This window comes from Xiphias gladius, chromosome 5 (genome assembly GCF_016859285.1).
Source record: "Xiphias gladius isolate SHS-SW01 ecotype Sanya breed wild chromosome 5, ASM1685928v1, whole genome shotgun sequence".
Taxonomy (NCBI): Eukaryota; Metazoa; Chordata; class Actinopteri; order Istiophoriformes; family Xiphiidae; genus Xiphias; species Xiphias gladius.
Genome location: NC_053404.1, coordinates 21,697,855 through 21,724,634, shown reverse-complemented (window position 1 = coordinate 21,724,634; position 26,780 = coordinate 21,697,855). Strand labels below are relative to the sequence as shown.

At 44.0% G+C, this 26,780-nt stretch overlaps 1 protein-coding gene across 1 annotated transcript in view; it reads left to right on the top strand.

Annotated features, from left to right (window-relative positions):
* The window catches only part of LOC120789913 (sodium channel protein type 4 subunit alpha-like), a 179,609-nt gene extending 161,086 nt beyond the window's left edge, over nucleotides 1–18,523 (top strand). The window contains exons 25-32 of the mRNA XM_040127122.1: nucleotides 108–281; nucleotides 5,002–5,124; nucleotides 7,387–7,662; nucleotides 12,776–12,829; nucleotides 13,429–13,566; nucleotides 13,774–13,878; nucleotides 14,451–14,721; nucleotides 16,743–18,523. Of these exons, the coding sequence (XP_039983056.1) occupies nucleotides 108–281; nucleotides 5,002–5,124; nucleotides 7,387–7,662; nucleotides 12,776–12,829; nucleotides 13,429–13,566; nucleotides 13,774–13,878; nucleotides 14,451–14,721; nucleotides 16,743–18,049 (2,448 nt within the window). The 3' untranslated portion in view covers nucleotides 18,050–18,523. The remainder of the gene's footprint in view (nucleotides 1–107; nucleotides 282–5,001; nucleotides 5,125–7,386; nucleotides 7,663–12,775; nucleotides 12,830–13,428; nucleotides 13,567–13,773; nucleotides 13,879–14,450; nucleotides 14,722–16,742) is intronic.
* The last annotated feature ends 8,257 nt before the right edge of the window (nucleotides 18,524–26,780 follow it).

The following is a 26,780-nucleotide window of genomic DNA, read 5'->3' as shown; positions in this document are numbered from 1 at the left end:
GCATCATGGATCAGGTGGATCAGAGTGTCCTGTAAAGTCGGAGCTAAAGCCGCCTGGATGTGCCTGACCGGCAGCTCACTGACGGCTCCCTCTGCGTCCCTCCCCAGGCCTTTGAGGACATCTACATCGAACAGAGGAAGGTGGTCAAGGTGGTGCTGGAGTACGCAGACAAGATCTTCACCTACATCTTCATCCTGGAGATGATGCTCAAGTGGCTCGCCTACGGCTTCAAGAAGTACTTCACCAACTACTGGTGCTGGCTCGACTTCCTCATCGTCGATGTGAGTTATCGATTGGTTCCTTGGTTCGTTGGTCAGTTGATTTGTCGTTTGTTTGACTGTTTGAGTCTTTTCAGCGGTGAGAGGTGTCAACGATGGATTTGTTGACACAGAGTAACAGGAACTGAACCTGAGGCCTAAAAACGACCATTGTCATACAATACGACTGACACTTTTATTTTATTAACATGTTATAATTGGCTTGATTATCACTTTAATTACAGTTTTTCTTTTTCTTTCATTCAGTCCGTCGCTCCTCACAGAATATCACTTTAATGACTCTACTACCATTGATCTATAATTAATTTTAATTTCTAGAGCAGAGAAATCAGCAGATATTAAGGGGAGAGGGGTAGAAACGAAATGAAGTGAGGCGCTGAAAGACGAAAACAGAGAGAGAAGAGGCGAGGAGAGTGGCTGACGAGAGAAAGGGAGACAGAGAGGGAGAGGGAATGAGAGAGAGAGAGGGATGTTCGGTTGTCCTTTCAGCGTATTTTCAACAGATCACGCGTGAGACTATCAGTGTTTTCTCTGCACACACGCCCGTAACCGTGCTGACAGAAGGAGGGAGTGAAACAAGAGGGAGAGACGGTTAGCCGGAAATAAAGGTGCAACAGCGATCTTCGCATAGTCCAAGATTCTTCCCCCCTTTTTCCCTCTCTTCCTCCTCCCCTCCACCATTTTCTCTGAATCCCTCCTCACTGTTTCTCTCTCGCACAACTTCAGCTCTCAGCCTCAGAGGAATTCTGTTCCACCCACGTGAATGTTGACATCAAATCGTCGCCAAAGCTAAATTACACACAGTTGAATAAAGTTCGTATTTGTGGTTTCGTAGCAAAAAAAAACAACAAAAAATTGACAGAAGGCGACTCCATCGAGTTCTATCGAAGGTTTTTGTCTCTGTCAAACAGTCACAGATTTGAATTTTGCTTCATTAGCAGGAAGTGAATTAAGTACAGTACTGTGAAAAGCAGGTTGTTTACAATGTACGAATAATGGTCCAGATGTTCTCTCCATGAAAAACGACCCCTAAAAGGTTTGAACATCCGTAGACAGTACATTCAGTTTATTAGACGAATGCTTTCGCTAACGCATGTTCTGTCTGCGTGTGGTGGCTCTCCCTCTCTCTGTCTCTCAGGTAGTGTGCGCGGGCGTAGCTTCCCCGGCGCTGCGAGCCTCGCTCCGCTGCAATAATGCGGCCGCGTGAATAAAAGGAGCAAGAGACGCAGAGAGGGACAGAGGGAGAGACGGGAAAGTCCAAACAGCCTCTGGCCAAACGATCAGCGGTGGCTTTTTAACCCGCGCACACAAAGGATGCGTCTATTTGAACGCTCACACATTTTTATTTCACTCTTCTCCTCTGGGCAAAAGTTACACACACACACAGACACAGTTTATGGTGCACACCATACATATGCATGCATCGGGTCCTGATATCTTGGTGTTTTCCTCCTGCCCGTCTTCACAAATGACACTGTTGTGTTGTGACGTTTTTATTTTACTGTAGCTGAGAGAGAGAGAGAGATTGAGAGAGAAAGAGAGAGAAGCACTTTGAATCGCAGTGATCCAACCCTGCAGATCTGAGACAAGAAACAGAGCAGAGTGTTATTAATAGAGACAGGAAGTGGTGAAAGAGAGACTCGAGCCCTTTCACTTAAAGCTGCATGAATCAGTGTTCAGCCACTGGTGGGCAGAGAAAACATCAAAACGAGCTGACAGATCTACAGCCACGGATGATCAGGATTTACGACTGACATGTCACCCAACGCTCGAGACGCCCTGTAAACCCATCGTCCGTGCTGGGTGATGTGAAACCGCGGCTCCCAACGTTGGGGTCCGGACCCGGACCCTCCAAGGCGTCCCGAGATAAATCTGAGGAGTCACAGGAAGAATAAAGAGTTTCATTTATTTCCTTTTTTATACATATTTATATATATATGTATAATTTGTTTTTTTTGTTTTGTTTTGTTGTGAATTTCTGGATCGGTTCAACTCTTCAGCTTTCTAAAAATCTTTGGACTGAAACAACCTGAGGGAAAAAGAAAAGTCTCTCTTTGTTTGAACGATCTGACATTACTTCATTTTAAAGAGTCACAAGTGGAAAAAAAATGTTAGAAGCCACTGATCGAAAACATTATTCAAAGAATAAGTCTGGAGTTTTCTTATATTACTATTGCAAACAAATGCCATAAAAAGCCCAAACCAACTGGTCCGCCTCTCTCCTCTGTCTGTGGCTCTCAGCTCCGAGTCCATTGGTTCCTACTTTAAAAACACAACATTTCCAGTTTCATTTTTTTTTTAAAAAGGGCTCAGTGATTTTCCAGAAACAGCTGCTCACTGTAGTTTTTAAATCAGACAAACAGGAGGAAATTTCTACTACTTTCAGCAGCGGATTGATCCACATTTGGTTCTGTAGTGAGTATTTTGGGCAGCAGGACTGTGTGTGTGTGTGTGTGTGGGGGACTGAGTCTAGATCAACTACAGTGTGTGTGTGTATGTATGTGTGTGTGTGTGTGTGTGTGATTTCATGGTGATGAAGCAACATGTCAACCAGTGCGACGAGTGACTCGCTGATGTGTTTTTAAGAGTTTGTGGAAACAGTGGAGCTCTGAGGCTCAGAGACGGATCAGACCCACCAGACAACACTTGTTGTTTCAGGCTTTTCATGTGACAAGAGGAAAAATGTAGAATATCACCGGACTTATCCGTTAAACTCAGTCTCTGAATTTAGAAACGCAGTTTAAGGGTAAATCCTACAGTAAATGCAGCTTTTATTTACCCCAGATATAAAGAGAACCTTTATTTTAAACAGATTTATATTAGAGAAAGACCCATTATCTATTTCCCCCTGTTTTATAAGTGTTTTTAAAGGTGTATTTTAGTAAGAAGCCTCCCTGTTTTCTATCTGCTCTTGTTTTAATTTTCAGACACTTCCTTCATGTTTACCTGTTGTTCTGAATAAGTCTGGATAAAAACACACCTAACTCCATCACTAAAAGCATCTACTTGCACCTGCTTTATTCTTGTTCCGTGTTGAGCTACTGTGAATGAAACTCGTTTCACATTAAAAGGCTTAATTCATTCCCTTTCTTAACAGGCTTTTATTTTTTTAAAAACAAACCATCTTAACCCCCGCTGCGTGGCTGTCAGCCGATGTCTACAGTAACTGTGTAACCCCCCCCCCCCACACCCCTGTAGATCTCAGTGTTGGGTCGACTGGCTCAGTTCATCCCTGTGGACCAGATCACCGCCATGCGGGTGCTAAGGACATTCAGGGCTCTCCGTCCTCTCCGGGCCGCGTCCCGCTTCGCTGGTATCAGGGTAAGAACCAGCTGAACTCACCTGGAGCTCGTCAAGCGCCTGCGTGGGGCTTAGCTGGGCTGCTTTAGCGGGTTTTAGAGATGCTGTGGTGTCAGTGTCATTCCTGCTTTTATTTGTAGGATATAGTCGCAACGCTTTGGCTGATGGCCCCTGGAGCGACCTCTGGCCAAACGACCACGAACGTCGCAAAAGCTCCTGGAAAAAATTGAAATGGCTTTTGGGCAAAAAACAAAGACGCATTTTCTCCACCATTAAAGGATTCGACTACCAGCGGGAAGCAGCTCAAAGCGTTCGTGACAACAAATTTTCTCCCAGAGAGTGACACCCGGTCCAGTTCAGTCTCAGTTCAGTCTGAACCCGGTGTAGAGCTCAGCTTTAACTCTCACCTCCGCCTCCAGCAGCTGTGGCTGAGGCTACACCTCTGCATCGTGCTGTACAGGTACCTGATTGGCGCCGAGTGTGATTCTATGCTGCGTTTACTGGAGATGGCGCCACTTGCTTCTTTGTACCAGAACCTCGTAACTGTGTAGCTGTTGGCTTTTCATCGTTTGTCACCGCACTAATGTGTGATACAGTAAAGCAAAAAGACAAAGAGACACCAAAGTCCAACACGATGTCGGTGGACAACATGTTTTATCATATATTAGCTAGTCCGCACATGACTGCGTACATTACTCTCCTTTTTGTTGTAGGGGTTTTCATTTCCATCACTAATGAGAAGAGTCTTCTTCTCCAACGTTACCTGCTGCTTTCACATCCTCCTTTTATTGTGGAGAAACATGGTCTTTAAATTGTTCATATCCACGAGATTTAATTTGTGACTCAAACTTTGCTTTAAATTTCAGTTTCTTAGTTTTTTTGGTTTTTTTTGGTTTGTTTTTTTGAGGTTACGTTCCGGTGTCAGGTTTGACCTCCAAGTGGATTTGATAAAACCACCTACCACCTCATCAAAATCACAAGCAGAGTCCGTTACAGTCTGATGTATTAACTAAATATAAAAGATGAGTAAGGCGTCGGACGCATGATCCAGTCAGGCTGTGAACGGTAACGAGCGTTTCCTTTTCCACAGCGTTGACACAGGAGTAAATCTGGTTCGTTCCAACACTGAAGATTAACTCATCGCATTCCTACGTCAACAGGTTTTATTCATTCATCTTTTCATTCCTTCTCCTTTTTTTACAGGAATCGGCTGATTATTAATCGAATGCAGCTCTGTCTCTCCTCGTATTAACAGCTCTGATTGGCCGGTCCAGGATCCCCCCCCAAACTCTCTCTGTCTTCCATTAGGCCAGACGTTAACTGTCCTGCGTCTCTCCTCTGTTTCTCTTCCTTGCTTTCCCCCTCTCCTTCTGCCTTTTCCGTCTGTCCGGTCTCTCTCTCTCTCTCTCTCTCCCTCCTCCAGGTCTCGTTGGTCAGTCTGGTGGCCAACACGTTGGGTTATTCAGACTTTGCAGCCATCAAATCCCTGCGGACGCTGCGGGCCCTGCGGCCCCTCAGAGCCCTCTCCAGATTTGAAGGCATGAGGGTAAGAGTCAGTATTAATAAAGCAAACACACCTGGGCGCCTGCGTTCAGTATCATCTAAACTGCTGGGAGGTTCAGTAGGTAAAGGAGGAACTCGCAACCGACAAGGTAACACAAAATGTAAACCGTGTTTCTTTTACTTCTTTACCGAAGATTTCATTTTCATTCAAATTCCTCTGTTTATTACTAAATGAACCAAAACACAGACAAGGAGGAAAATCTTGAGTAGATAAATATGAAACAAGATAAAAGAAGATAAAGAAGTACAGATAAAGAAGTATCATGGACAGGTAAAGGTTACCGCCAATGATTTACTATGTAATGAGAAGTTACAGTTAGTCCCAGATGAGCGGAGGTGGGGCGTCTACGGGACAAAAGGGCAAGTTTTCAACCAGTTGTTCCGAACAGGATGAAGTTTCCTCCACAATAAACCAGTTTATTCGTCTTCAATCAGAACTCTGGCGGTAAAACTTGCAGTTCATGCACAGGTTGGATTAGTAGCCGAAGCCCATTGTTACACAACGCGAGGGATGATAAATTGCTCCCTTGCTAGAAAGTCACTTTCGAACAGTATTTTTGTGCCCAGGTGTGCTTGAAATTTTACCCTGTAACATCACTCTCCTCAGTATTGTCTGCTCTCTGATTGGTTCATCTCAGCGTTTCCTCCCGGGTTTGACTCATCTTCATTCCTCCTCAGATGGTTTCTCTTGGGAGGGGGGGGGTTGGATGAAGCACCCTCCCTCTGTGTTTCTGTCCCAGTCATCAGTATTACCGACAGTATCACACAGTCCGCGTCCTGCAAAAACTTTAATCTGCAAAGAGAAAAATTAGGAAAAGAGAAAAAACCCTGAACGATTCATTTCTTCAGGATTCTGACTGGAAACATCTGCACACGTTCAATCCAAAGTGAGATGTGAAAGAAGAGTCAAGGATCATTTTGTTAGATTCGTGTGTCGTGTGGAAACGTATCTTTATGTTTGGCTTCATGCTGTATGGGATTTTTTTTTTTTTTTTTTTGCTCTTATTTTTGTGTTAAATCAGTTTGTTTGTTTTTCCGATACCTCCGTTTAAAATAACATCCAAATATTTTCTTGTCATAACAGAAAAAGTATTTAATGGATCAGAGGAAAACAAAACATGTCCCCTAAAAGCTCGACGTTCACATAAGAAAAAACCAGAACCCTAAGTTTTTCTACCTAAAGAAACGGTTGTCTGTTCAAAACTACGGTAAAAACGATTGTTGTTTTCTGCAGTTTGTTTATACTAAAATTCAGAGTTTTAAAATCCCGTTTGATGAAGTGATTTACGGCTACTTCCTCGAGTTTTTTCATCAAACTGGCGCAGCTGTGTTTTGTGATGTAGCTCTTCAGGTGAGAGGTGAAAGGTGCAGACTGAGGCCGTGCAGGACCCTGACTCTGGTCCCCATGAGGTTCAGGACCCGTGTGGCATGCTGGGAGAGGAAAACGTCCGGGCTTTCGCTCTCCCGCCATCCTCTCCTCTTTTCTTTCTCTGGCTGATAAGATAAGCCTCGCGCACAGCACCGCGCTGCTCGCTCGGCATGGGATTCTGGGTGGAAGAACTGCATTGTGGGTGCAACGAGGAGAAATTAATGTTTGCGCGGCACTGACATCAGCTAACTCAGCGCTCGCTCTCTGCGTGAGCACCAACAGGACGGAGGGAGCTGATTTTACCTTTGGAATTAGTTGTGGAATCAGCTTCACTCCTGACAACCAGGTAATTTGAAGTGAATCGGTGTAAAAAAACAAAACAGCGTTTGTCTCCATGGACAGACTCTCCAGCCCGCCTCAACCCCACGATGCAGAATCATCCCTTCTTCCTCTTTGGTATCTGCTCATCTGGTTCTGTTCACGGTGGTCAGGTGGACATTCGGTGTCAAGACCACTGGCGCCAACATCACCTGGTAGATGATGGCTTCTGAGTCCATCCGGTCGGGGGGGGGTGGGTGTAGTACCTGCAGTACGATACACACCGGGCACTGGTTTAACTGGTGGCTATTAACGTCTCACCTGTCCCAGCGGCATGTCCTGACCACTGCTGGAGCCAGTAAAGCACCGAGGACACGTGCAGATGATTTCGGTGTCTGGTCGGTCTTGACCTAAAATGTTGAACCTGACCAGCAACAGACCGAAAACGTGAGGATTTCTGTGAAAACTTAGGCTAAAATGACGGGAATCACTCATGTGAGGAGTGTTAAAAGAACTGTGTGTGTGTGTGTGTGACCCTGTGTGTCTCTGTCGGACCAGGTGGTGGTGAACGCTCTGATCGGGGCGATTCCCTCCATCATGAACGTGCTGCTGGTCTGTCTCATCTTCTGGCTCATCTTCAGCATCATGGGCGTCAACCTGTTCGCCGGGAAGTTCGGCCGCTGCGTCAACCGCACCGGCCACATCTACGACGCCTCCTTCATCAACAACAAGTCCGAGTGCGAGGCGCTCAACGACACCTCGCTCTTCTACTGGAGCAAAGTCAAGGTCAACTTCGACAACGTGGGGGCCGGGTACCTGGCTCTGCTACAAGTGGTGAGACACTGGGTCACGGGTTTCAGGGTTTTCGCAGAGGAAGCGAGAGTCCGGGGCCAGTTTGGTTTAACAGTTGTTCTCCTTTTGAAACAGGCACATTTTCGCTGCAGAACCAGGTGGTTTTGTTCGACCACTGTTGAGTCCTGAAAGTCGTGCTTTCTTAAGTCGACTCCTTTGAGTAATTTTTAAGAATCAGATGTCATTTTTCTTGCTCCAACTCTCTCCGTCTTCCGTCGAGGTACAGGTTTTCATTTGTAGGAAATTCTGGAAACAGACTGATTGGTTTTGGAAACGGTTAGAAACAATCTCACTGCGTTGGCAGACGTTTTCATTTGGTTTAATAAAACAAGACTTTTAGGACTCAACGCTCTCCATAGACTCTGGCTAAGCCTCACTTGCTTCTCAATACCTACTACACCTAAACCCCTTTTCTCCCTTTGTACGTCTTCGTGGTCCTGTCGAGACGTATGAAAACCTTCCCTGGGAAACCACAGCCCAGGGAAAGGGGGGCAGGTCCCAGCGTAGACGTGAAGCTGAAGCTGTGAAGCAAAACCGAGCAGCAGATGAAGACACAGAACGCTGTGTGAATCAGTCACCGCCGCGTCTGTCCGCGGCGTTTCCGAGAAGCAAAGAGAAGAACTCCTCTCCTCCACAAACCGTAGGAGGATTGACTTTTCTGCTTCTCCCCCTCCCTCGCTCCCTCGATCTCATCTTTCCTTTCGTTCCGTCCATTTGCTGTCTCAGCCTTAATTTTCCTCCCACACCTGTTCTTCACCGCTCTCACTTTTGACTTTTCCATTCGTCCGCTGTCCCTCCCTCCCTCCGTCTCCACTTGTTGTGTAAGCTTTAACTTCTTTCCACTACCTTCTGTCTCTCACCGTCCATCCTCCTCCTCCTCCTCCTCCTCCTCCTCCTCCTCCTCTCTTGCTGGCTCAGGGTCTTTTCCCCTCTTTAATTATTTTTTAAATTCTATTCAGCTTTTCCAAGATCGAACATGTCCCTACTTTTATAAAACAGTACATGTGAAACCAGTGGTAGGTAGACAAGAGCAAAAAAGGACAAAATCAAACTCTGATCAAACCATAAAGATTAGTCCAGCAGCTGAAGGTACTGACGAGTTTGTATTCAAGTATGATAAAAGATAATTGCAGGATAAAAGAAAAGTTATAGATGACTTTATATGAAAACACATTGATATTAATGTATTGGCTGAGTTTTAGATGCAGTTGTGATAAAATGTTACTGGAGGTAAAAATCAAAGGTGTATTTTGAAAAAAACAAATCCTGCTTTTCGAGAGCAGCTCGTTAAACATGCTAATTCAAAGAAATACCCTAAAACTACACAATTATCGATATAGTTTATACGAAGAGGCTCAGAATAATAATGATAAGCAGAATGTAAAAGCATCAGAGTGGCACCGTGCGTCTGGTTCACAGGAATTTCTTTCATTTAATCGGGTTTCACTCTGATTTCTCAACCAGTAGAATTATTCCTTCTCACGATCCACATTTCTTTCTCAGTTCAGCTTTATTAAGATTTTTTTATTTTTTTATTTTGGAGGGGGCATTAAAGTGAGACTATAACGAAAGAAGAAATGAAACAGTTCTGCTCTCACAGACTACAAGTCTGAAAGACAGAAAGACAAAGACGCGCTCTCGCTCAGTTCAACGCAGACGTTTTGGTCGCCCCAGCCTCACGCGGTCCTGTGTGATGGTGGATAATCTCAGCTAATTTCACCAAACATCAGATGAAGGTTGCGTTCATAGCTACCGATGAGGAGACCCAGTTCACGTCCATTTATCGTAAACGACACGTGCTGGGTTTTGATTCTGATTCTGCGTTTGACAGAATATTTTCACATTTGCCTAAATTGTTTGTTTCTTGATACTTTGGCAGTGTGAACAAGGTTTTGCATTTCAAAGCCTTTCATCTCACGTAAGGTGATAAAATGTACAGAAAAAATACTTTGGTGGCTTATTGAAAAACCCTCCCCAGCTCTGCTCCTGCTTTCTAGCCGCTCTCTCTTTTACCATCACTTTTCTTTTCTTTGCATTTGAGGCCGATGAATTTCCATTCTTCCCTCGTGCCTTTCAACCTGTTTTTTGTGGTTTGTCATTTAATTTCCCTCCCTCTCCTCGTCCATTTCTTTCCGTGTCTCCCTATCGTCCGTTATTAAACCCAACGCGAATGAAGCCAATTACAGCCACCGCAACCCCACTTTTCCTCCACCGTCTCTTCCTCTTTCCATCTCTCCATCACCTCGCCTTCTTTCCTCACAAGTCTTCGCTTCCATCCTCCCTCTTTCCAGCCTCAGTCTTTACTTTCCTCTCTTTTCTTTCTCGCTCTCTGTCGCCCACCACGGGAGTCCTGAGAGCCTCCAATCAATCAGCGTCTGAGAGGCTTTTATTTTTAGAGCGACTCCAGCCAAGTGGGAGGGAAATGGAGAGATGGAGGGAGGAAGAAAAAATGCACAAGTGGAGTAAGAAAATGAAGCTTCAAACGGCAAATGGAAAGAAGGATACAGCAGTGATGGGGGAGAGATGGAGGGATGGATGGATTCGAGGGGAAAGAAGATGGAAAGGTGAGGAGTCGGTGATGGAGAAAAGAGGCAAAGGAGAAAAAGAGAGGGAAGGACACATAAAGTAAAGGAGAGAGATAAAAAGAAGGGGAAGAGATAAAGAGGGACTAATGGGGAGTTGGAGGAAGAAAGGAGGTACAGCGGAGGAAAAGAGGGATGGAGAGATGTACCACGTGGAATAAAAACCTCAGTCAGACGAGGAAAAGAAGTTGTCGGTCTGCCGCTTCGACTGCCGAGAACCTAAGAGTTGTCGGGCTACGGTTGCCTTGGCAACAGGTCGCTCAGCACCTCTCTGTGTTTGGCTGGTCGGCGTAGCAACGGTTGGCGGGGGCAACCCCTCCATTAGCATCCGGGAATAGCTCCACGCTGCAGAAAACGATGCAGAGAAGAGCGAGTTCGCCGAGCTGGGTGTCAGGATCTGGTTCGTTCATTAATATACACGAAAGGAGCCCAAACACCCAAAAGCACGGAGCCAGCACAGGGACGACGTGTAGACGTCCGTCTTGGTCCGGTACTCGGCCTGTGGCCGAGAAGGTCCGTATGTGCAACAGGTCGCCGATATCTGCAACTCAAAAGCCTCAGTCAGTCGGGTGAAGTCCAGCACCCGGGTCCCTAGCGTCCATCGCGCTGGATGAGTCCACCTTTATTACTAGAAATAAAACTCCAACTTTAGGAAAAGTGCTGTACAAACGTAGTATCAGCACAACGTACTGAAGCACTAGAATTGGAGACCGATGACTGATATTAATGTGCGAGCAGTATCCTACTGGTGGAGTTAGTTTAACCGCTTTATTCATAGTCACCTGAATCATTGGTTGTACTTTATTACAGGGTTTCACATTTTCCTTCATGTGAGATCTTCCCCGAGTAACTGTAACTTTCAAGAGTATAATATTTCCCTCTGAAATGAAGCGGAGTAGGATTATGAGGCAGGAGAGAATTGAAATATTCGAGTAAAGTGCACGTAGCTCTAAACTTGACTTAAGTACAGTACTTGAGTAAAAGTACTCAGTTACTTTCCACCACTGAAAAAGACCCAGACGCTCGGTTCAATAGTGATTTACAGTAGATAACAAACTTCAGCATCTGATAAATGATATAATGAATAAATATTTTTCTCAGTGAATCCATTGGTGAAATTTCTTTGTGAAAAATACTAAAACTCCAGAACCTGAAGCTCTTCCCTGAGGAAAGAAGCTGGAACATGAGAACTTTTGACATTTTGCTTAAAAACTGCCTTTAAAAAAAATGTTCATCATCCCAATCATTTTTTTTTCCCCCTGTTAAACAACTAATCAATTGATTGATATTTTTGTTGAACGACCTGAAACAGTCAATGTTTTTTTTTTTTTTGGAGACAGTCGGACGTCAACGCTCCCGGGACACGAGTCCACTCAGACAATGTGAGGACGAAGCCACCGAGTCTCCACGTCCGTTAGAAATCTCAGGCCGAGCTCGCCGTCGTCGTCGTCCTCTGCGGCGTTGCCCCCTCTCGCTCGCATCCCACAGACCATAATAACAACAGATGGTAACCCGTGGCGACGAACGGATCTCAGGTCTGACTGACAGACGGCAGGCGCCCACTCAGACCAAAGTATTCTCCATCTCTGCCCACGCCCCCCCGCCGAGGAAGGAAGCCCATTAAAGGATTTGTTGATGTTTCATTGAGGAGGAACACAGCGGGTGTGTTTCCATGGAGCTCCGACTCTCCTCTAATTTTCCTCTAAAACGGGAAGGTTGCTTCAAGATCCTTTTTGTTCAGTTATTCTCTCAAGTGCAGGATGTCGTCGTGGTGACGCAAGTGCAGAGAAACTCAGAAAAAACACCTGACACACACAGAAAGAGGAAAACAGGAGCTCCAAGCTTCTCCCCTTCACGGCGGTGGAGAGGCTGCAGATGAAGCTAGGGGATCGTTTGACACTGTATGGCCAAAAGTATGCAGACACCCCTGTTGTCGTGCTTGGAAATTGGAAGATTGGAAAATCCTCCAGCGTCGGTCAGTGTTCAGTTGAGCTTTGAACCATCAAAACAAGCAACAAGTAGCTTTGAACATGGATTTAAAACTTTCCCGCCTCTGCCACACAGTCAGCTCAGCTTTTTTTTATCCATAATCGCTTAAAAAATTGAATACGTTGAAGAGCATTGTACATATAAACCTGCATTCATTAGAGGTTTGCATGTCGCTGCTGTCCTTTTTCAGATAAGCTAGAAAAATTAAGATTTCCTTCCTGGGCTCAGAAAATTCCTCTTTTGAATTAAAGCATTTAAAAATCCACTGGATTGACCAAAAACAGCTGAAAACAAGGCCTGTTATTTTTCTTGAAGAGTCGTTGTCACAGGTTTGCAGCGATGTCTTGATGATTGATTTTTTTCTTTCCTTCCCAGACCGTTTCATGTTGTTTTCGTCACCTTGTGAGCGTCGGACTGATTTTGTAAACTCTGTAATAGTTTATACAGATCCTTTTACGTGTTCACGCTACAACATATTGTGTAATTACAGGTTATCACTATTTGTTTTTGTTGTGTTTTTCCAGGCGACATTCAAAGGCTGGATGGACATCATGTACGCAGCAGTGGACTCGAGAGCCGTGAGTTAGAGAGAAAATGTAGAACTTGTATTTTCCCCGCCATGAAATTCGATTCCAGACGAAATTAAAAAATAAAAAGATGAAAACAGATCGATGCAAAGACGCCAGTGAGGGACGATGGACCAACGTGAGTTTCCCAAAAAGTCGAATTAGACCTCACATGAAATGATGCGGTTGCAGTAGGTGACGTGACTTGAAAATGAAAATATTTTACTAGATTACATTAAAGGGTAAAATGATATCATGTCTTTTTAAAAGACTAAGATTGGGTTAAATGTGAAGTAAAGGTAGAAACCAAGTTTTGAAACTGATTTGAGATTAGATGACGGGAAGAAGAGGGAAGAAGAGAAAACTAGAGAAAGGAGGCGACGCAGTGACGAAAAACATCAACTAAGTTTGTGAGTGGTTTTGTAAAATTAACATTAAAGAGGTAAAATGGCCAAAAAAAGGACGAGAAAAGTGACTTTTAAACGAGACGATCGTGACCTGAGTGGCAGGAGAAATGAGCTGCAGAGTAAAACACTGGGTTTGAGGTGCAATAGGAAGCGTATTAGTTTGGTTTTTTATAACGACCTTGTCGTCTTGTTTGTTCCTCACAGGTTGAGGAGCAGCCTATCAAGGAGATCAATCTATACATGTACCTGTACTTTGTCATCTTCATCATTTTCGGCTCCTTCTTCACCCTCAACCTCTTCATCGGTGTCATCATCGACAACTTCAACCAGCAGAAACGAAAGATAAGTTGCACAGCAGTCGCTAAATTCATTTCAAATGCCGGTCAAAGCGATCCGGGTGCCGAGTGGCGCATGTGTGTGGATCTACAAAGTGTTTTCTGTTCAAATCAGTGGCGCTACGGTTCAGCCGGCTGTGAGGCGCTTGCAGCAGCGCGATGCCGCTCAGTGCGGTAGAAATAATAGAGGAGTGTTTCTCTGTGTTGTGTTCACTTAGGAGGACAAGACATCTTCATGACAGAGGAACAAAAGAAATACTACAACGCCATGAAGAAACTGGGCTCCAAGAAACCTCAGAAGCCGATCCCCAGACCTCTGGTACCAGCAACACCCTCATTCGTCTTAAAGTTATACCCGTAAACCCTAAAAGGAGTTTAAGATGGTCACGCCTTTTAAAATAATTCCCCAATTTTAAACCCAGCACAGTCTGAGGGTTGGACTAAGTTAAAAACGCTCAGTCATAAGCTTTTTGAGCGTCTCCGCAGATTGAGTTGTAATTCTTTACTCCGTCAAGGGCATGGACATAGAAAGGGCTAACATTTTATCATACGGTTCCCACGCAGTCGATAGGCTACTGTAAACAAAAGACATCACTTCCTGCCAATTTTCACATCAAAAGCCTACCAGGAAAGGTAGAGATTACACCCTTGAGCCTGTGGAAATGTTTTAATCTGAAACCTCTGTGCAGGAAGTGTGTAGTTTAAACGAGAGTAGCTTAAACCGCAATTGATTAGTAAATGAAAACTGTACAAACGGCTAAATGACTTATTAAAACAGGGAGGCCTCTTACGAAATAATGATCAGTTATACTTAAAATGGGGAAGTTGGCAATAAAGGCCTGGTGAAGAACCTTTACTGAACGAAGAACTAAAACCTGTCCGTCTTTCTAGAACCCGGTGCAGGGCTTCTTCTTCGACCTGGTTGGGAAACAGGCGTTCGACATCATCATCATGGTGCTGATCCTCTTCAACATGATCACCATGATGGTGGAGACGGACGAGCAGTCGCCCCGGATGGAGTACATTCTGAACAACATCAACCTGGCCTTCATCATCATCTTCACCACCGAGTGCCTCGTCAAGATCGTGGCGCTGCGATGCTACTTCTTCACCATCGGCTGGAACATCTTCGACTTCGTGGTCGTCATCCTCTCCATCGTCGGTGAGTTGAACCGCGTTCCTGCGAAAAGCACGACTGTTCAGCAACTAAACAGAAACGTCATTTTCGGGTGCATTCAGTTGACGTTTGGAAAGGTTTCGTCAAAGATTTCCTAACGCCACAAAAGCGGAGCTCAGGTTTAAAACCAAAATGACAAAAATAGGAATTAAATTGCTAATACTGGTAATAATATTAATTGACAAAATTTTAGATCGGTGGTGGCCTCTCATTAGCTGAATAATGAACAGAACTAAAGCCCAACACTAATTTTCTTAAAATAATCAAATTAATAATAATCGGCAGATAAGGATCCCTTCAATTTCTAAATGACCATATCTGTGACATTCCTGTCCTGCAGTTTGCTGAAACTTATTGGTCAATAATTATTGATTACAGATGCGATATGCAAATATCCCTTGATTTATACATGGAAGAGTGTGTGGGTGTTTGAGCCATCGGCTGTGGCAGCAGGAAGCAATGTAGCGTTACGTCTGCCCGACAGTTATCTGTCAACAAAGTGACCATCCGGCTGGCCTTGATGTCTCCCCCCCCCCTGCACCAAGGTCCTGTATGGTCATATAGAGTACCCCACACACACGCAGCACAGAGCAACCTAAACAGGTAATTTAGTGATCAGTGCGCTCATACCAGTTAGCCTGACATGAGTGTGTGGGTGTGTGCGCCCTTAGACAAGCCTGCCTGGGGGAGGTGAAGGTAACAGCAGCAATCAGAGCTGCCAGAGGGCGGTCCCTGGAGACAAATCAAACATGATTGACCTGTTACATCAGCTGGTGTGTGTGTGTGAGAGAGTCTGAGAGAGAGAGAAAGATGTTAGGATTGGGGGGGGGGGTTGAGTTGATGTATGATGTGATGGTGATTCCTTCTCAACTCCCCCCTGCTCATCCCTTCCATCACCTATAACTCAATACAGGGAGACGGATGAAAGATAGAAGTGTTTTTGTTGGGGGGGGGGGGGGTGATGACAGGGCAGCTCTGCTTTGAGTTTATCATTCCCGGACAACAAGGAAAAGATGGATGAATCACAGTGTTTGACTTGCTGCTAGAGAGGAAAAGACGGCTCAGCCCTCCAAAAGCAGTTACTCAAGTTGTAATCACAGCAGACCTGCCACACAAAGACTGCAGTATCCAAACTGAGAGCTTTTACATGATGTAACTCACAGAAATGTCCTCAAATAAAAGAAAAATCCTGGTCAAGTAATAGTCTTCGGCTGATCGATTTTAGGTGATACAACTGAAAAATGCAGCACATAGTTTCCCCAGAGTAATCACTCTGCAGATGAAAGCACTACTGCAGGACGATCCGTTAAAATCAAGTTCTTAGCAAAGATTATAGTTCTCCTGCTTTGACGAATGACTAATGCAAAGAAAAAAAATTACTACAAATGTAATGTCAAGGCAAGTATCAGCCACAAGATGGAAATCAATCCTCAAAACTGGTTGCTGAAACACAAATATCCCAACACCTTGGGGCTTTGCCCAAAACATCAAACTCAGTTGTTGCAGCCAGGAAATCAAAACAATGAGCTAAAAGAGGCTGAATCGATTTGTTTTAAGGAATAGATATTTACTGTATTAAAACAAATGAGGTATCAATTATGCCGGCATAAGATCGGTTGTAGACTTGTGTTGTTTCACAGGTCCAATATTTTAGACCAGAATGACGGTGACAGGTAGAGAGAGAGAAAACGCCAACAGTGGCAACGGCAGCACATGTCATTTTTCTACCGTGATGGTGGTGATTACGCCCCAAACAACCTGAGCTGGTAGAGTTGGCTTGGGAAACCACCCATCTTGTCACACTGAGCTGACCCAGTAACTCAACAAGACTTGGGTAGCGGGTAGGGTCTTACAATATTAGGAACCAAGAGGACCCAAGATGACCACCACTACTGCAAACAGTAACAGGCTCGGTAGTCAGACACTGAACTGTACTGAGAATTGATCAAAAACATTGAGAGAGGTACACATGCCCTACATCTTTTTCTCTCCATCTGTTTTTCCAGGTATCGTGCTCGCTGACATCATCGAGAAGTACTTTGTGTCGCCAACCCTCTTCCGAGTGATCCGATTGGCCCGTATCGGACGTATTCTGCGTCTCATCAGAGGTGCCAAGGGCATCCGAACTTTACTGTTTGCCCTCATGATGTCCCTTCCTGCCCTCTTCAACATCGGGCTCCTCCTCTTCCTGGTCATGTTCATCTACGCCATCTTCGGCATGGCCAACTTCGCGTATGTGAAACGGCAGGCGGGGATCGACGACATGTTTAACTTTGAGACGTTTGGGAACAGTATGATCTGCTTGTTCCAGATCACCACCTCTGCCGGGTGGGACAGCCTGCTCAGCCCCATCCTCAACAATTCCCCCGAGGAGTGCAATCCCAACATCCCCCACACGGGCACCACCGTCAGGGGGAACTGTGGGAACCCGTCAGTGGGCATCACTTTCTTCGTCACTTACATCATCATCTCCTTCCTCATCGTAGTGAACATGTACATCGCCATCATCCTGGAGAACTTCAGCGTGGCCACAGAGGAGAGCACCGAGCCACTGAGCGAGGACGACTTCGAGATGTTCTATGAGGTTTGGGAGAAGTTCGACCCAGAGGCCACACAGTTCATCGAGTACGCCAAGCTGTCTGACTTCGCCGACTCTCTGTCGGAGCCGCTGCGCATTGCCAAGCCTAACAAGATCAAGCTGATCTCCATGGACCTGCCCATGGTCAGTGGGGACAAGATCCACTGCCTGGACATCCTCTTTGCCTTCACCAAGCGAGTCCTGGGCGAGTCGGGCGAGATGGACGCCCTCAAGCAGCAGATGGAGGAAAAGTTCATGATGGCCAACCCATCTAAGATCTCCTACGAGCCGATCACAACAACTCTGAGGCGTAAACAGGAAGAAGTCTCCGCCACAGTGATCCAGAGGTGCTACCGCAGGCACTTGGTGAGGCGGCAGATGAAGGCCGCCTCCTACTTGTACCGCCAGATCACCACACCTCGGCATGCGGGAGGCGACGGCGAGGACGGTGGCGAGGTAATATTTGGGGAAGATGCGCCTGAGAAAGAAGGGCTGATCGCTGCCATGATGAGGGAAAACTATGGCTCGAGCTTGTTAGGGATGGAGCGCTCTGAGACAATTTCCTCCACCTCATCCCCACCGTCTTACGACAGCGTGACGCGGGCCACATCTGAAATCTTTCATCCGCTTGCCGCCAACACAGAAACGGTCGTTGCCGTGACTGCGGGCAGCGAACCGAGCGAACAGTCGCCATCAGTGGTCGACCCCGACAGACTGCAGGAAAGAGTACCGTAGCGGGAACCGAAAAGCAAAAAATTTAACCGAGGATTTTCTCAATTTGGGTTAAGCCTGTTTGTTCTTTTGTTTACTGAATGTACCATAGCTGAGGAATGCTTAGGAAGCACCAGGTGGAAGCTATGAGCGAGGAACTGCAGGAGTCGTCGAGTGGAACATTTACTACCTTTAAATGTTATTTCCTGTTCCCTGTGGAGATTCCTGGACTCAACTCAGCAGCTTTAATTTGGAGTTTCTTAAAAGGGAAGCAGAAAAACTGCAGAGACAGAGAGGTAAACCCCATCTGTCAAGTCGACTCTGCCTTTGTTGGCATAAAAGATGGGAGCATAGAGAAGAACCACCTCTGGATCCCTTTGACCTCTTGGGTCTCTCGTGTTGACTAGAGCCTAGAGTTCGGAACGCTGACCGACCTTAGACCTCAGCTACAGGAGGCTCAGAACAATAATATCACAGATGTATCCATCATTTATTGGCCTGGGGTGGGTGGGTGGGTGGGGGTTTTTGTGACTTCCCACAGACCATCAATATTCTCAGAGTACGCCTGACTGTAAGAGTGACAGTGTTCCCGGTGGTGTTTCGACACGTTAACAGTCGAAGGCTTTCTGACTGACTGAGACTCGAGAGAGGAGGGAAAATAATGACGAGATTTAAAAAATGTTTTCGTAGTAAAAGTATAACTTTGTTGATGTTACCAGTCTTTTAATAGCGGTACGATTATTACTATTTTTTATATTTTTTAGAGTAAGTTGAAGAAAAAAAATAAGCAGTCTCTCTCTTTCGACTTTGGAAATGGCACTGGCTATGAAAAAGTGGCTTAACTATCACGTTGTAATAGATGAGAGGAGAGAGTACAGTCAGGGAAAAAAAAAAAAAAAAAAGCTCAAAAACCTGAGAAGCAACTTCATCTGTTTTTGTTGGCAGTTTTGCACTTTTCAGTTTACATGTGCCGTCACTTTACCACACCTGGGCAAAGTCACACCGGAGGAAGGGCGTGGGACGTATTTATTTTTTTCCTCTGAAAACCTTTTGACGTAACACCAAAAAACGTACAAGTGCACAATGAGATTTTCTACATGGTCCCAGACTCTTCCAGCATGTGTTTTGCCCTGGTGCCGAACATCCTCATGTCCATCAGTTCTTTGGCCGGTGGGTGATTTTGTCCAAAAGTCCAGATTTAAAGTAACTTTTCCAGCTTCCGTGCGCCTCACGAACAAACTTCAACAGAGGACTTGCTCTCCTGTTGCATTACTGCACCGCATGGGGAGAAACGTGGTGGTTGCGGGCTTGTTATCTAGGCCGATAGGATCTTTGATCCATAACGTATGACTCGGAAAGAATTCAGTCTTGAAATATTTTGTGAAAAGTTGAGTTGAATCGAATGAAAAAGAAAAACCTTTTTCAGCATCAAAAAAAAGTGTTGAGAATATGAATTATTCACTCGATTTTTAAGTCAGAATCCCAACTGAACCAATTTAGCTTTATTAAAGAGGTAACCAACCTTCATATAATAATCTGAGGGCTTTGACATTCAGGATAAATATTGCTTGTTTGAGAGAAGCTTGGCAAAGATGCAAATAATACAAACAAAAAAGTATTCATGGAGGACTCTCAGAATCTCATTTACTCGTTGGGCTTTTGTAATGTCGCTGTATGAGCTACACATCGCCAACTTTTCTGACAAGTCACCCACTGTCATTAACTCTCCGTCTGGTCTGAGTTCGGCCTGGCGCGCACAAGACTTGTAAACCAAATCCTCGAGTTTAAAAACGGGATCGAGATCGTCGTGGTGTCGACCACCCCCTGACCAGAGGTGCGACAATCAGCACATCTGCATCGGGATTTCACCGCATTCGGTTTTATGAAAAGCTCACGCTGATTTGGCATTTGACGCACCATCGGTGTCATGGAAAAACCTTACCCTGAAAAAGGCAACTGGAATATGACCATGGCAGCTGATTATCAGTGTGGAGACAAGAGGTCAGTCCACCGCTGAATTGATTTATCGATCACGTTTCCAGTTCTTTTTAAACGGTTTGCTAAGTGACTCATTTGTTTCCGTGCTTTTGCTGCAGTGAAAAAAAAATTAAGCCACTTTCCCACTGCATTGCTGTTTTTCTCTCTCCACTCTCCAGAAAAGTATTTTGCCTGCTGACATCTCTCTGCAACATCTGAGATCTCTAAAAAGGATAAAGCTGTATATTTTTCTTACTGTCAACAAATCCCACAACAGGGCCAAAAACCAACGCGTTTAGTCCGTCTCTCAACACTTTCTGCGGCTCAGAGCCCATTTGGTTCATACTGGGGATGTAAAGATTTACGAACATCTCCCAAATATGTAGATTCATTTCTTTTAAAAAAAAAGAAACGGGAGGAAGTGGTGCATTTGTTGGGGACTAATTTCAGCAGTGGAATAATCGACATTTGTGGCAGCAGGACGGCGTACGTGGGACTGAATCAGAATAAACTACAGTCTGTTGTTAATGGTTTTTTGACAATAGTGGAGCACTGTGGTACAGAGTTAGCAGCAGACATTCGTGGTTGGTATTTGTTGACAGTAAGAACAATACAGAAAATCACCAGACTTTCAGGAAAATATCTGTAAAAGTCTTCGTTACACCGTATAACTGAAAATATACAGACAGCCTGGAGTAATTTAAAATGGCTGCAGCCGAGCAGGTTTTTCCAGAACACTGACGTGACGATGCTAAAAGCTTTTCCTGCTTCTGCTAAACGATATGAAGAGTTTCATTTTAACCTGTGGGGAAAATTAACTGAAAAATCCCGATTGGTTGATTTCTATTTGAAGGCCATTTTCTAGTTTAGTTTCCAAATTAAGAAATGAAACGGATGTTTGGAACAATTTGACCAAACTTACTCTTCTGATGCAAGTAACCCCAAACTAAGTGGAGCCATAGTTTCAAAGGGGAAAAAACAAAAACAAAACTATTTTATACATTTACATTAAAATGTATTCCACATCCAATTTAATATTCAGCACATCTAAGATTTTACAGAAAGTATCTTATTTCCCCCCCCAAGAATATCTGAAGGAAACTCTTCAAATCTAAACACAGCTTTATTTATTTATTTATTTATTTATTTATTGACTTTGTTTTCTGGTTGATTGCTTTATTTTATCTACGATTTTTAATTTATTTTATTTTTTGCACGTTTTAGCTGCGCCCTGGAGGAGAAGCGGAGGCTGAGCGAGACGGCTCTTTATCTATTTTGCACAGAGAAACGATGAAAAAAAACAAAAACAAAAAAAAAAAACAAACCGCGTCTAGCAATAACGGTTTGCCGATACCTTTTAAGTGAATTCTTAGGTAACTCCACTTCACAGAAGCTTTATCTCACTGTCTGAATCTGTGGATTTATCGGGGGGAAATGCCATAAATGCACAACAACACTTGAAGCATTCGGTGAAACCTGCTGAGTTCTGGCTTCCCTGGCGCAGCACCGACAGTGTTATTGTGGATTTACAGACCCGCAGGCGAACACACTGGCATGAGGCGGCTGTGAGGCGGCGTTACCGCTCGTTTTTATTAAGATGAAGTGTCAAAGTGTGTGTGTACAGCGTTTGTTCAGTCTGCTTCGATATCAATATTTCGAACAACCTCTCTCTCTCTGTCTCTGTCGTCGTGGTCACCCAAGGGATCTTTACTAAACGCTTTACTAAACTAATTTAAAAAAAGGAAAAAAAAAAGTATCAAAAAAAGTTTTACCGGCACCATCTGGACTCTATTTCTACTAGATTCTATTGAGAATAGATAACCGTGTAAACTAGGTAAATACTTAAGACACTGCTGAACTCTGCTGCGAGGCATATTTCAGGTTGCAGTTGTGCTGAAGGGCTGTTTTCAGTAGCAATAGACCCAGAGTGTGCCTGCTACATATGAACCCCAACACTCCAAGCCATGCTTTCCCATTGGTTGATCGATTGATGGGTTGGTTGATTGATTGAATTGATTCTTATGCTTTTTTTTTTTGATAATGAACGAGATTCACGGTCGCCCCCCCCCCTTCCGTCACCGCCGTGACTCTTCCTCCTAAGTTGTCGAAAAACAGTACGGAGGGCCGACTGGGTCAGAGAACCACACTGGTCCATAAATGCAAGATACGAAACTGCATCATTCAGATAAATGGATGCTGCTTTCAGGTGTAACTCCTGAGGGTGTGTTTTCTACACGGGAAGCGGAGCGCAATAAAACGATAGGCCGCATTCGAGTAACATTGTGAGAACACTGTATTGCTGCCTTTTCAAAAATGGTGGGAGATTTTGTGTTTTCTGCATTAATTCTAAGTTCTTCGGTACAGATCAAAACGTGTCTGTGGCGCTGAGTATTGAAAATTTGTACCAAAAAAGTACCAAAAGCTTGCATTTACGTTCTGGTGAGATTTGTAATTTTGTTTACTAATCTTCTGATTTAAATTGATATTTTGCTAATCCTAGACTGTATTTTATTTAGACAACATTTAACATCCGAGAACTTTTGTCTTATTCTGTTTTATCTTTGTTTCCTTTCATTAAACACATATATAAGTTCTAAAAAGTTTTGTTTCAGCATCGATACTGAGTTGGGGGGGGGGGGATGCAAAAGTCGTTCTCACAGTGCAACTTCGGTGAATCTGGACCTTCAGTTTGTACGTTTTCTGACAAAACAAGACAAAACAAAAACCCTGTCCCTGAACTTCACCCTGTGCCGACTGTGCGAGGTGAAAGAGGGAGACGGCCAAAACCTGGAAACCTTCAGAATAACCTCCAGCATGTCTGAGCAGTAAAGGAGACCTCGAGATGCAAAAGACGGAGAATAAAATGTGCGTCACCTCCTTTCCCATTTCTGATACGGAAACATTTTCAAAACACAAGCAAAAATGAACTCTCATTTGGGAGGAAAGCTACTGAATCTTTCTCCGAGGGATCCGGAAGAGTCCAAGTTAAGGTCGGAGGGGGGGGGGGTGTTAAGACACAAACTCTGAGACCGAGAATCTCTGCTCCCTCACGCCTTCTTTTCCCTGTTTCAAAACCAAAAGCTGCTTTGTTATCCTCAAAACAAAAACGACAAACATCCACGTACCAACACGGACGAAATGCACAGAAAACGAGTGGTTCCATTGTTCATTATTATTACTATTGTTACTATTAACTGTGTGATAAATGCAATACAACAGTTATGGAAACTGACAGTGAGTGATGCTGTATCTTATTTGCCGTACGAGGTGAATAATAATGTTTTTAAATTGATTATTTCGTCGTCATGGATTTGGTGGATTTTTTTTTTTTCTTTCCAGGCATCCTCTCGCTGCTTAAACCACCGTCGCCCCGTTTACACCGCAACTGGTTTCACCAACGGTTGTCAAACTGGTTTCGCCGGGTCTCCGGCTTCATATCAGTTCCCCCGAAACCTCATATCTCGAAAGAGTTGCCTTTTTCAGGAACGGAGGAGAGAATGGGTCGAAGTTTTTTTTCCCCTTCCTGGCTCATTAACTCCTGACAAAAATAAAATCGGGAAAATTTCTCTCGTGGTCGATGTGGAGTTTAAGACCGAGTGGGGCTGCCCATCACAAATACATCAAGTCGGAGGTAAGAGGGTCCTTGATACAAGCAGTTTTAAAGTTTTTTTAATTTTTTTTCCGCTGAAGAATATCGAGTGGATCCACGTCACGGATGCAGGGCTAAAACTTTGTAACTCCAGAGATTTTACTAAAGACGGGGTTTGGAAAAAAAGAGGAAAGGGGATTCCTAAATCCAAAATTTCAGTTATTTTAGACTTACAATAACCACTCTAGTGAACTGAACCCCTCAACGTCCAAATCCGAGGGGTTTTCTCGCCACCGCTGAGTTGGTAAAATATTTTAAACGTTTAAATGTTTCCTTTTTCTTTTTCTTTTTTTAATTCCAATTTCAAAAAATATCAAAGTGAGAGACGATTAACAAAGTTACAAGGTTTTCCTCCGACCTCAGTGGTAACTTTCGCCGGTGAAACCTCGGTGTAAAGGAGGCGAAAGCCGTGCCTCAGTGACCCCACCCTGATGTTTTAGAGACAATATTAATAATTACGATGATTATAATATGAATATATATAAATATATATATATATATACACACACTTTTTAGTACTTTGAGTTGAAATACTTTTTAGTATTTTGCAAATACATGTCTCTGTATATAAAACAAAAGCCTCCTGTAATAAACGAGAAAAACATTTAATACTGAATCTATTGTGATGGTTTTATGTTTTGTTTTTGTGTTTATGTTCACTGCGAGTGCTTTTATATGTACAGCATGTGGGTGTGTACATCTGTTTACATTTCTACCTCCGGCTTTGACGACAAATATAGCTTGTGAGAACGTTAAAGAACAGCGGCGACAACCTCGAACGATGAGCGCTGGGTTCAGCGAAATGACAGAGAAAAACAAACAAAACAAAAAACATTCTGTCAGGTTAATGTAGCCGTTTCGGTAAAATCTAAGTCACGGTCAGGGTCCAACCTTCTCCCCTGCTGAGAGTTAGACGAGCGCCCTCGAACTTTCTCTGTGATCTCTCATTTAAAAAAAAAGAAAAGAAAAAGGTCTACGTACATTGCAGCTGTTGTCGTTAACCCGTTTTCACGGTGACCTTGGAAAGTATTCGGAGCCCTTCACTTTTTGCGAGACACGCCTTGTGTTTCATAGATTTACTCTTGTGGGGACATAATGAAAGCTTCTTTTTCTTTAGAAACCTCGGAGGGTACTCAAAAGCAAACAGGATGAACCTGAGCTCAGTGTGGTTTGGGTCTGAGTATCTGTGTACATGGGGGATTTTTAGTCGTTGATTTTTAATACATATAAAAAATTATTTTTAAAAAAACAAGCAAAGAGGAAGAGATTTAGCCGCTTTCAGGGTTGAAAGAAACTTCGAGACGACGAACTGGAAATGCTTGAGTGGACACGTCATTTTCACAGTGATTTAAACATTAACCTGCGTCGTTTGATGAGCGAATGAAAAATCTCTGCTACAAGGGACTTTTTTTTTGTGTGTGTTGTTTGACCTGCTTTTAAACTGAACATTTGTGCCAATTTTTTAGAAAAGATGCGTTCGCTGCTAAAGTTCTACACTGTCTACACGGTCTTTAATGCGTTCTCTCCAATTTGGAATCGGACAGTCGGGTTTTGTTCAGTCAGGTAAGGTTTCTCACATTTTTTGGTTTCCTGCAGTCTGACGCAAACGTGCACAACTTGCGCTCCGGGTCTCTGTTGATGCGCCATCGCGGCAGATTTTCTACACAGACCATCACGGCTCATTTTCCCAGATGGACGGGTTTTATGGCATCCGGTATCTCTCACGGCATGCTGGGTAGGATTCGGCCCCGCAGCAGATTGCTCCTTTGCAGCCGTCTCGACACGTCACGCTCCTAACGCTGCCCGCTTGTGTCATGAAGCTGAACTCGTGATGTGATGCTGTCTGATGTGTGTGTGTGTGTGTGTGTGTGTGTGTGTGTGTGTGTGTCGGAGCAGATTGAGGATGACACCTGAAGCCGCTGCTGAAAAACTGGTCCGTTGTGTTACTCGCTTCCTCCTCCTAATAATTTCAAGGACACTCAGTGATATTTTGTGTCTGTTTTATCAACAACAAATCCCATGAAAAGACCAAAACCAACACTCAATGTCTGCTACTAACCAGTGTTGTCTGATCCCTCTCAGCCACTGAGCTCCATTGTTTCTGAAAACTATTAAAAACACATCAGTGAGTCACATTGTTGCACTGGTTGATATGTTCCTTCATCACCATGAACACACACACACACACACACACACACTCCTGCTGCCCCAAATACTCACTAGAGCACCAAATGTGGATTCATCCACCGCTGAAACTAGTCCCCGACAAACGCACCAGTTCCTCCTGTTTGTTTGACAATGTAAAGAAAATAAAAACAACTACGGCTTACGGCTGTTTTGGGAAATGACTGAGTCTCTAGTAGGAACCAATGGGCCTGGAGCTGGGACCCACACACTGTTGGTCCTTTCATGGGATTTCTCGACAGTAAGAAAAAAAAAAGAAGAATATCACGACATATTGTTTGAGGTGAATTTAAATTTTTTTTTTTTAAGAGCTTTTTGTGAGATTTTTGTCTTTAAAAGAAAAAAAAAATCTAGTTTTCTTCCTCTTGGCCCTTTCCTGTCCCTCTCCTTATCAATCAGCTTGACTGACAGCGCTATTCGTGTCTTTTATGGCGACCTGCGACGTCCTGATGGTGACGGCTGCAACGTATGATTTTTTTTTTTTTTTTAAATCATGTTATTTTTATTATTATTATGATTTTTTTTCAAATCAATTATTTTTCTAATTAACTGTTCGTCTACAGTTAACCAAGGTGAAGTGTTTTAATTGCCCTGAACAACTGGTTCATTTAATTTACAATGATACGATACGTTACAGGAACAAGCAGCAAATCCTCACATTTCAGAAGCTGGATATGATGCGATTTATTTTCCGTCAACAGAATAAATCAAAAATCAATCAATCGACTAATTGTTTCGGCAAACGCACAGGGACACAGGCCGTCCTCTCTGGACTGCCTTGTTGCCCTCGAGCAAAGCGCTGAACTGAGAGGAAAAGACTGTGTGTGTGTGTGTGTGTGTGTGTGTGTGTGTGTCGACTTGTTTACTTGGTTACATAACCCTGTCTCTGGCCACACACACACACCCAGGGTGCCAGAGTTCCTCAGCATATGTTAAATGGAGCTT